The sequence below is a fragment of the Malus domestica genome, chromosome 02, assembly GCF_042453785.1.
Source record: "Malus domestica chromosome 02, GDT2T_hap1".
NCBI classification, from domain to species: Eukaryota; Viridiplantae; Streptophyta; class Magnoliopsida; order Rosales; family Rosaceae; genus Malus; species Malus domestica.
The window spans coordinates 32,656,539-32,667,579 of record NC_091662.1 but is presented as its reverse complement, the minus strand read 5'-3'; the positions used below and the strand labels follow the sequence as shown (position 1 = coordinate 32,667,579).

At 35.8% G+C, this 11,041-nt stretch overlaps 1 protein-coding gene across 3 annotated transcripts; it reads left to right on the top strand.

Moving 5' to 3' along the window:
* Positions 1-2,203: 2,203 nt before the first annotated feature.
* LOC103409368 (uncharacterized) lies at positions 2,204-5,377 on the top strand. Of its 3 annotated transcripts, none has more exons than XM_008348200.4 (3): positions 2,208-2,375; positions 4,284-4,327; positions 4,409-5,377. In XM_008348200.4, the coding sequence occupies exon 3, from the start codon at positions 4,415-4,417 to the stop codon at positions 5,198-5,200; it is 786 nt and encodes a 261-aa protein (XP_008346422.1). In that variant the 5' UTR covers positions 2,208-2,375; positions 4,284-4,327; positions 4,409-4,414; the 3' UTR covers positions 5,201-5,377. The 3 variants fall into 3 exon arrangements, with proteins under 3 accessions (XP_008346401.1, XP_008346422.1, XP_008346437.1); XM_008348215.4 differs by having other exon boundaries at positions 2,218-2,375; positions 4,284-4,320; XM_008348179.4 differs by lacking the exon at positions 4,284-4,327 and having other exon boundaries at positions 2,204-2,375.
* Positions 5,378-11,041: the final 5,664 nt, after the last annotated feature.

The window sequence follows — 11,041 nt, the reverse complement described above, 5'->3', positions numbered from 1 at the left end:
TAGACAAATTGTCTCCTGGTTTTTTTTTTTTTTAATTAAGCAAAACAAGATAATTAATGTTTTTATCAGTCTTTTTGTAAATGGACAAATTTGTAATTAAAAAATTCATTAAAAGGTGGGTGTGAAGATAAAACATTGGGGTGTGAATAACATCACTCTTTATGAAATATTACTTCATAAAATATTCATTTATTCAAGGCAGATGTATTCTAATTTTTACCAAGTGTTTTTAACCAAATAAATTTAAATAAATATGCAAGTGTGGCATTAAAAATTTGAAAATAGATCCAAAGATTTGAATGACACCCCAGATTTAATCTGTATATTTGATTCACATACTCATTTTTACTTTTTACATACTCTGGTTAATTTTTTGTTAGTTATCTTCTTCAATTAATTTGATCTGATGGTCAAAAATTGAAAATGGTGTGTGAGAAATAAAAATGAATGTGTGAATATTAACTTAACCTTTTAGGTTAAGTTTCATTGAAAATATATAGCTAGACTAAGAGTTAATTAACCATTGGCTTAGTTTTAAACTAATTGGTAATAAGTAGAATGGTGAGCAACCAACCACCATTTGAGGATAATGAGAATTACCACCACTGAGAGTGGTGAATAAAAATACACTCTAAAATATCTAGTAATTTGCATTTCTTCATCTAAAATGTTAGTGAATTCCCTTTTCTCCACACGGTCTCAAGAATATTCATCGGCCCCTTGCCATTACAAAAGATTTTCCCGTTTGCGCAAAACATAGAAATGTACTTCCCATGTTATTAGACCCAAAGTTTTTAATTTATCGTTCTAATTGTATAATGACATGATGATATGTGGTATTGTTTGTGGTCTGAACATACTAAAATAATCTCTCAGGACGAGAGTCCAATTTAGAACCGATTTTTCAGCGTGACTGAAATACGGGATGATACATCACGTGTCATTATACAACTGATGAAATATACGGGGTAAATTACATAAAACTACCTCAATTATTGGGTCATTAACAGTTTCATACCTCGTCTTTAAAAAAGTTTCAATGTCATACCTTATCTTCGAATTTGTTGCAATGTCATACCTTCCGTCAGTTGTCTGTCAATTTTTCTGTTAAAATGCTGACGTGGGTTGAAATATTATTAAAAAATTATTAAAAACTAAAACAAAAAGCATTTAATATTTTTTAAATATTAAAATAATAATTAATTATATTAAAAAAAAAACCTCAGTTCGTCTACCCCCCACCCCCAACCCTCCTCTTTTCTCCCCCATCTTCATCTTCTTCCCCCGATCCCCTACCTGCAACCCAGAAAAAAAAAAAAAAAAAAAAAAAAAAAAAAAAAAAAAAAAAAAAAAAAACTCAGTTCGTCTTCCCCTTGCACCCGCACCCATCCTCTTCCCTCCTCTACACACCCCACTCCTTAAATCCACACCCATTCCTCCCATTTTCTCCGCGCCCAGGTTCGCCACCCACAAAATTGGCCTAGCAAAGGGGGTTTCCCGATTCCACCTCACGAACCCGGCGATGGCGACGTAGACGAGATATGGGTTTTTTTTTTCTAGGTTGCAGGTAGGGGGTTGGGGGAAGAAGATGAAGATGGGGGAGAAGAGAGGAGGAGGAGGGTGGGGGGAAGATGAATTGAGGGGTTTTTTTTTTTTTTTTTTTTTTTTTTTTTCTGGGTTGCAGGGTAAAGAAGATGAAGATGGGGGAGAAGAGAGGAGGAGGAGGAGGAGGAGGAGGAGGGGGGAGAAGACGAACTGAATGGTTTTTTTTCTTTTTTTTTTCTGGGTTGCAGGGTAGGGGGTCGGGGAAGAAGATGAAGATGGATGAGGAGGAGGAGGAGGAGGAGGAGGGGACGAACTGAAGTGTTTTTTTAATTTTTTATTAATAATTAATTATTATTTTAACATTTAAAAAATATTATTATTATTTGTTTTTTTTGTTTTTAATAATATTTTATTAAAATTTTAATAATATTTCAAGCAACGTCAACATTTTAACAGAAAAATTGACAGACAACTGATGAAAGGTATGACATTGCAACAAATTCGAAGATAAGGTATGACATCGAAACTTTTTAAATACGAGGTATGAAACTGTTAATGACCCAATAGTTGAGGTAATTTTATGTAATTTATCTAAATATACGAGTTAAAATATTAATAACTTAAAAAATAAAATATAAAATATTCTATCACTTGTATCGTGTACCGTGTTTGGATCACAAAAAAAAATTTCTCGAGTTCCAGACCGAAATGTTTTGTTATGAAAAGCCGAGCTGCTGGCGAGCGAACCAAAAAATTCCATCGGCTCCGGCGAAACAAGCAAACAGATGAATCGGGATCATCCAGCAGTGAAGGTGAAAGTTGATATGAAGGTTAGTTACGTACTGATTCTGATTCTCTATGGGTTTCCTCGTGCAACATCCTAGATTATTTTCTGTTGTTGGGAGTCGGAGAATTTAAAGCGATAAGTTCAATTAATCACAAAGCAGAAAGCTTGACCAACAAATTTCAATCACAACTTGGTGTAAGTTGTGAAATTGATTAATGTAATTGCAGTAACCAGCTGAAATACTAGTTGTATAGCACTGAACTTGTACTTTAGGGATGATGTAACCATTGAGTTTATTGAATTTGATGGTATTGAATTGAAGTTATGCATGCAAGGTTCCAGCAACCCCAAGCCAGCGCTCCCCGCTATGCGATGGTTGGAAACATCTATCTTACGCAGTCTTATCCTTACTTTGTAATGAGGCTGTTTCCACGACTTGAAGACGTTACCTTTCGGTCACAAAGGCGCAACATTTCTGTTGCGCCAAGAAAAATTTATGGAATGCGAACTACAAGAAAGTGTGTCAAAATGTGTGTCCCCCTTGATCTGAACCATATGTATGTGAACTTTAGTTGATGGATCTGTCAAATAAGCTTATTTGAGGGATGCCATTGTAGGTCTTACTCCACATTATATTTCAAACAATTCAACCGTTTTCTACCAACAATTACTCAAATCATAAACCATATGACTGTTTGGATTAAATGGTAGGCATTTTAGTGTTCCTTTGACCAAAAGAAAAACTCTCTGGGATTAATATAATTGGTTCTTTAGATAAAGATTACAGTCAGTTCTCTTCTTATTTTTTTTATGACGAATACCTCATTGTTTGTTGTTGCTTGACTACTCCTCCAATATTTTGTGGTGTATAATGAACCTAGAAGGGTTTTTAGTGTCTTCCCGGCTCTGCTTCTTCGGCCTCTTGTCTTGTACTCAAGTGTGTGTGTGTGTGTGTGTGTGTGTTACTTAGGAGTTAAAGAAAGTTTTGTTGGCTAAGTATAGCATACCCAGTTTAAGATATTTTGCAAGTGTTATATTATTTTAACTAATTTTTTTCTTACACATATTGCTTGTTATAAGTTTTAACGGAGGACTTGGCATAAAACCGAGCGCGTCTAGGATTCATACAGCCAACCCCACCTAATGGGAAAAGGCTTTGTTGTTGTTGTTGTTAGTAAATAATTCTTTTGGTAGTTTATATATCAAAAGAAGTAGAATGCCAGGATAATCCCAACAAAATTAGTAAGTCAAAGCCATCCTGTGAGATGGAACTTATCATCAAGATTCATAAAAAAAAAATTTGGCTTCATCAGAGATTGTACTTTCTGATTATACTGTGGATGATGATACAAGGGACAGGTGGTATGAGTTGGAGGCAAGTTACCTCGATAAACAGAACACATGCATAAATGCAGTCAAAGGGTGTGCCATTTGTGGCATCTAGGATGGATGAGACCGGAAAGCCAAGAGGTGATCGAGTCCTTCCTGGAGTTGAAGAGAAGATGAGCATACTTGTTATCTTCCAAATTTTACGCAAGAATAACATAGCATTATTCATGGCCTATAATGATCCTGAAGTTCAGATTGATTGGCTTAAGAAATTATGGAGCGAATGCGTCTAGTAGTCGTTCTCCTTTCGCTTTACCTATTGAATTACGTCTTCTCTAGTAATTTAGCATCGCTTGTGTTTCTTAAGAGTTGCATTAATTACGATGATAAGTCTTAGGTGTTTCTGTTGTCAAACTCAGATTGATGATGCAGCTGCAGTGTTGCTTGGGTCTGTTTTCTGATTCTCTTTTATAAGAAAAACCAAAGAAAAAGTATACTGTGTTCCACCTCTTGAGAGTGCCTTGTATTTACAAATTATTAATATTCTTACAGCTATGCGGTCCATTAGAAATGATTGTGTCATGGTGAATACTGATGATGTACTTGTTTGGTATTTTTGAAGTTGGTAGACTTCAGCGGCGTGACGGGTAATTGCTAAGGTGGCTGGTATGCTGTTGGCTACACTGGGAACAGTCTCTTGATTATGCATTTGTATGGAAGCTAATGTTTTGTTTGTTAAAATTTCAGAAAGATATGCCTAGAACAGGTGAAGCCACTTCATCCAATCCCAGGGCTCCACATGATGAGGTCGTGGCTAGGGTTTTTCAAGCCATGAAGAAAATGGCTGACCTTGCGCTTGAAGGCACATCCGAAGTAAATCGGAGGCTGAAATTTTTGAAGGTTTTCATTAGTCTATCACCCCCGCAGTATGCAGGAAATCCTGATGAACCGTTAGAAGGGGTGGAGTGGCTCAAAAGGATAAAGCAATGTTTTGAAGTAAGTGATGTCCCCGAAGACTTAAAAGTTGGGTTTGCCACATACTGTCTTACTGGACCGGCGCACTGCTGGTGGGAATTTGTGAAAAGGAGACGTGATGTTATATCCATCACTTGGGCAGAATTTGAGGAGCTGTTTTTGAATAACTATTTTCCTGAGACTACTAGGCTGGCTAAATACGACGAATTTCTACGGTTAACCCAACAAAACATGACTATTGCTCAGTTGTCATCTAAGTTACTTGAGCTATCATGGTATGCACGACCTAATCTTGTGAGTTCAGATAAATATAAAGCATGGAAGTTTCTAAGGGCACTGAGGCCTTCCATAAGAACAAGGGTAGCTCAATTCAGTACTTATGATGACATTGTCGCAGCGGCGTTGAGAGTGGAACAATCTTTGGAGGACAGCGAGGAAGAGTCGTTTGAGGAAGCTTCTGGTGCAGGGGGAAAAGGGCCAAGAAAGCAGTACATTTGCCATCACTGCGGCGAGCCTGGTCATATTCGGCCTAAGTGCCCGGAATTAAACTCGCGTGCTTTTTGAAAGTTTTATCAAAGTCTCGTCCTAACGATGGAAGGCAAAAATTGTTTCAACTCCAAGTTAATAGTGTATGGATAATAGTTTGTAGACTTTCGATATGCCTGGCTTTTGTATTGGTCTGTATCTGTGTGTCTGACTTTTCTGCCTTTGGACCTTTGTGAATAGAGAATCTGTTTTGTAGAGGTTAAAGTGTTGCTAGTTGCCAATCAATGGAATCCCCATTTTATATATATATATATATATATATAGGGTTTAAGATTCAGAGACACACTTTTGACACACATTTTGATATCTATATTGTAGGGCTCATTTTGCAATGTATTTTAACGATTCGAACCGTTGATATTTTAGTACATCATTCGTAGATGGTTCTAACAAAAAATTAGACATTCAAAACCGTTAAGACATTTGTTTGTAGGGAAGAAAATAGATGAATATGGTTTTGCTAAGAAACACTAAATTTATTCCAAAGGTCATATAGTTTTGAATTTGGGTGATTTTTGGTAGACAATTATCTTTGAGGTGTGGTGTAAAAGATAGACAATTGAATTGTTGAAATATATTAAGAAGTGGACCTCACAAAAATGTATGTCTAAAGCATGTGTCCCCGAATCTTATTTATATTACCTTTATGCAAAGGGATTCTCATTTTTTTTTTCAAAAAATGGGAATTAGATGTAGGGTCCACTCCACATCGAACTTCAACGTTATAAATTGTCTATTTTGTAAGTCTCGATTCATAGATCATTTTTGAAAAAATTCAATTCAATCCGAAACTATTTGTCTATTTAATTATCAAAATAAAATTTCATTGTTTCTTATATAATAATATTCGTTAATTTTTTTTAATACAATTAGATGTCTTAAATATTTCTTATTTGGTTAATATTTTGTAAGGATGATTTATGAGGTGTAACTTGAAAAATAGATGGTTTGGATTGTTACAGTTTGATGTGGTGTGGACCCCACAAATAATCTCTATTTTTATAAATAAAAAAAGGGTAAATTACATAATACCCCCTTAGGTTTGAGGTCTATTACAACCTCATACAACATCTTTAAAACATTTCACTTTCCTACCTCACGTACTATTTTATTTCAAATTAATACCTCTGTTAGATTTTCCATCCATTAGTCTGTTAAATGCTGACGTGACTGCCACATTTGTGCTGATGTGGCTACCATGTGGTAAAAAAATTAATTTTTTATACATTAAAAATATTATAATATTAACCCTATTAAAGAAAAAAAAACCAGAAAAACCCAAACCAAGAAATCTTTTCTCGAGTCTTTCTCGAATCTCTCTCTTGGACTCTCTCCCTGACAGTACACCCACGCATGCACCCATCTACACACCCACACCACCGACGACACACCACCACCACCACCGTGGACTTTCTCAGGTCACTCTTCTCTCTCATTTTGTCGGCTTTTCCGTACGACTTTTCCCTACGATCTATATACAAAAAAGAGCATAGAGTCAAGGGAAAGAGTTTTGTACCTTGGATTGGTTGTGGGATAGTCGAAGTCAGCCGAGATCTGGCTCGAAACTCACAGGGTTTGCCGGAGCTAGTTCTCGGTTTCTGAGCTTCACCTAGCTCCACAGAGACGAGGAGAGTGAGAGAGAGACCATTCCCCCAACCACCTCATCTCCTCCACTATCTTCACCTCCCCTCACATCCAAAAACCCACCACTTCCCACCCCACCCCCACCTCCCTCGCAACGCCCGACCCAGAACCCCCATTATGGGTCTGAGCTCTTCAACATCGACGATGACCGCAAAGGAGTGTCGAGAAAGTTCGATGTCGAAGTGAGAGATGAGGAGAATAACGAAGGTGGAGAATAAGGTAATGTTTTGGATTTGGATGCGAATGCAGATGCGGAGTTCAAGACGATGAAGAAGTTGATGGATCTGGAATGGGAGAAGAAGAAAGGTAAGGGTAGGGATTTGAAGGACATTGCAAGGACATTTTGGGGGACGGCATCAATTTTGAGCAGGAAGGTGAGGCAATGTCGGTGGAAGCAGAAGATGAAGAAGGTTGAGAACGAGGGTTTTGTGGCGGAGAAACGGCGGGAGACCCAGTTGGATGTCAATGACGAGCCTCGGGATTCTTGGGACGGGTTGGGTCCGAGAGCCGCCCAGCCGAGGCTGACTCAGATGGTTTCGGTTGTGGAAGAAAACTAGGAGGAAGGTGGGGTGGGGGGTGTTGCGAGGGAGGTGAAGAGAGTGGAGGAGATGAGGTGGTGAGGGGAATGGGTTTTTGGGTTTTCAGGTTTTTTTTATTTTTATCTTTATTTTTTTTATATTTTATAATAGAGTAAATTATTATAATATTTTTAATGTATAAAAAATTATTATTTTTTATAATAGACCTCAAACCTGATGAGGTATTATGTAATTTACCCTAAAAAAAGGAACCCTTTCCTTAAATGTTTCCTCTCTCTATACATAAATGTATAGAGGGTGGATCCATGACACCACGTTTATAACACAATATTTGACACAAGTTTTGAACCATTGGATTAGTCCACTTTTAATAATTGAGTTGTAGTCTATAATTTATTTGGCATAACTTTTCGTAAAAATAAAACATTTGAATTAAAAATCCGAAAGCTTTCTATTTATAACATCTTTTCCAAAAACAATCCACTTACTTTCCGACCTTTTCGTCTTCATCGTCTCCTACGAACTTTTCTTTTCGTATTCATCCGCTCTTATTTGATTGAAAAGAAATAAGATAATGAAACTTATTCTGAAACTTGTCTCCAATGAAACTTTTCGTCTTCACCCCCTCTTATTTTTATTGTCCCACATTTTTTCTTTCCATTCTCTTATTGCTTCCTAAACCCTTTTTTTTTCTTCCGCACAAAGCTTCGTACCCCATGGAACTCATCATCACTGCTATGGTGCTTTGATTATTCCTTCAATTTTCACACCTGTGTATATTATTTTGTAGCCATGGAAGTTATGTATGATTCCTATACTGTTAATAAAACACCAAACTAGCTTAGACTATAACTCTTCACTACCAAATCCGGTGAAAGTCTAAACTAGAGCAGACCATTAAGATGATGGACACGGATAAAAATGAGAATGAAACATAATTTAATGAAAATAACTAATGATAGATGAGGGAGTCTAAACTATAAGAACATACTATGGCTTGACCTCATCTTTAGTTACGTAGGCAGTCTAACAAAGAGGTCAAATGTAGCCATGAAATAAAGGATAAGTCATTGCGCTGTTAAACCATTTATTTGAGTCTTTGGTCATGTTTGAGAGGCGAAGCATGATAGATCTTCAAGTACTTGGTGACATCATGTGTCGATTCTAGACGTATCTTGAAATCGAGGTGTGATAGAAGTCCCCTTCTAGAATTTGACCTTGCCCAGGAGATGTTTTGGTGCAATTTGTTTGTTTTTAGTTTTTAAGGCCCATTCAATGGTTTCTATTGTTTTGGCATTGTTGGCCACACAAAAATTATTAGTGTTTGAATTGGTGACCATTTGAATGACGTTGTGTATATAATGAATTGAACTTTTTTGTTCGTTTCTTCTAATTTTATCATCAAGATTTTGATTGTGTGGACCTCATGAATCTTCCTATTCAACCTGAAAATTGTATTCATCAGATGAAGATGCATAATGAGTTTTCATAATTGAAAGGAATTAGTGATATTTCAAAGGAATTGGTGAAGATCAGGAGGTGAGAAAACTACAAGTTAGTGCATAAATTCATTATATTGGGGTTTGGTGTTACCAGTTGCAACCGCTTTGGTGGAGAGAGCGTTTGCTGCTATGAAAATTGTGAAAACATCATAGCTTAATAACATAAGAAATCAATGATTGAGTGATAGCATGGTTGTTTATATTGAGCGATATGTTTCTACTTTTATTGATAATGAACGTATTATGCTATGTTTTTATGACATGAAACTTTGCCACAACAATTAATTTTTTTATGTGGTAAATTATGAACAAAATAATATTGTTTATTATCTAAAAGGATTTATAGTTGTCTTTATTTTTTAGAACCTTTTTACCCTTTTAAATTTCATTCCTCCATTCGACAATTCTTGACTTCACCATTGGTCAAGACTACAAAAGGCACATCAATATTTTGAGTAAGGAGATCAAAAGAAAAGGGTACTAAACGTAAGATATCACATTTTGAACAAGGCGACAATCAATAAACTCAATTGCAATGGACGAAAAATTTGATTTCATTTTTTATTTTGACAAAGTTTTGTTTCATTAGTCTATCACACTTTTGGCATTTTAAACTTATCCATGGAGGTTTCTATATAAAATATATATATATATATATATATATATATATCTCTTTAATTCGCGTTGAAATACAAAAGGTAGAAAATTCTTTTCATGTTAAAATTTAGCTTGAGACATCTTCGCTCGGTGAACCTGGCTGTTATTGAAGCCCGAATGTAAGCAAGCCGACAAAGAATTTCGGAACTAAACTTGATAAATATATATGTGACAAATAATATAGAACTTTGTATGTTGCTCATAGCACGTTTTGATTATAAAAATAATAATAATAATAATAAAAAAAAAAGCTCACATGAGTATGATTGCGTGCATGAATGTTGTATATATAGTCCCACCAAAACTCCATGTGAAATCTCTCTACGCCTCTCTCTATTCTCTCCTTACTAATATTTTTCACTGAAATCTCGACGGAGTTATTTATTAAGAGGAACGCTTGTACACAAAAAAAAAACTCCTATATTTCAGTTTCGAAGTACCAAAATAAAGAGAAAGACATTTAATTTTCGGATTATGGGTGATCTAGGAGGAAAAGTTGAAGGAAGTCAAGTTTTTCATGGCTATTCATGAGGAATCGTGTTTGAATTTGTGCTTGGTAGCCAAAACCCTAAGAACAATTCTTTTGTTTAGATCCTATTTTTCTCCACATTTTAGTTTTCTCTAACATCCTAACAAGTGTTGTGAAAAAATTGCATGTCTTATGCGATACTATTTGTGGATGCAAATTTCTTTCTTCTTGTTCTTAGACAAAATTGCACCTACAAAACAAATAACACCTTAGGTCAAAGGTCAAAAGTCTTACGTGCCCACGATGAAAAGCATCACGTGCCCACGATGAAAAGCCTCACGTGCCCACGATGAATGGCTTTGGCCGAAGAACCTCTGATGCCAAAATTAGAATTTTGAGGGAAAAAGTGTTTGGAGAATTTTTGAATGTTTAGCAAGAGTGAAGACCTCCCTTTTTAGAGAAAATGAGGTATAATATATAAGGCATGGCCGGCCCCCCTTGGGAGAGAAGGTGACCGGCCTCTTGTGTGTTTTTTGGTGTAATTGGTAGTTTAATTAGCCATTAATAGATTAATTAGGTAATAAATCCATTAATTAGCTAATTAACATAATTTAAAATGAATGTTTTGGGGGTTACCTTGTGGAGAAGATGGATGAAATATGTTTTGAATAAATACCTATTTTGGGCACTTTTGACTTGATTGTGGGTTGTTTGTCCACTGCTCGCATGTAGGAATTCCGATGTTCCTCAAGGGTAATTTTGTCATTTTTGCCAAAAAATTCATGTGTCGCCTCTTGATTATTTTTTGGGTCCACACTATCGTCTAAAAGTCTCATGATACTATTGTGTAAAAGTCTTATGCGAGAAAGAAAAGTTTAGTTAACCTTTAATATTTATGTTCAATTTCGTATGATAAATGCGTGACTGTTTTGGTCGGTAAATTGTACACAAATGTTCATGGTTTTTCCATTTCAACTTGGAAATGGCTATTTTATGAAATATTACTTCATATAATATCCATTTATTCAAAGTAGATCGTAATAATTAT

Coding starts and splice junctions, on each gene's coding strand:
- LOC103409368 (XM_008348179.4), top strand. CDS start 2,331: ATGAATCGGGATCATCCAGCAGTGAAGGTGAAAGTTGATATGAAG. Junction 2,376..4,408: donor AGGTGAAAGTTGATATGAAG/GTTAGTTACGTA, acceptor TTAAAATTTCAG/AAAGATATGCCTAGAACAGG.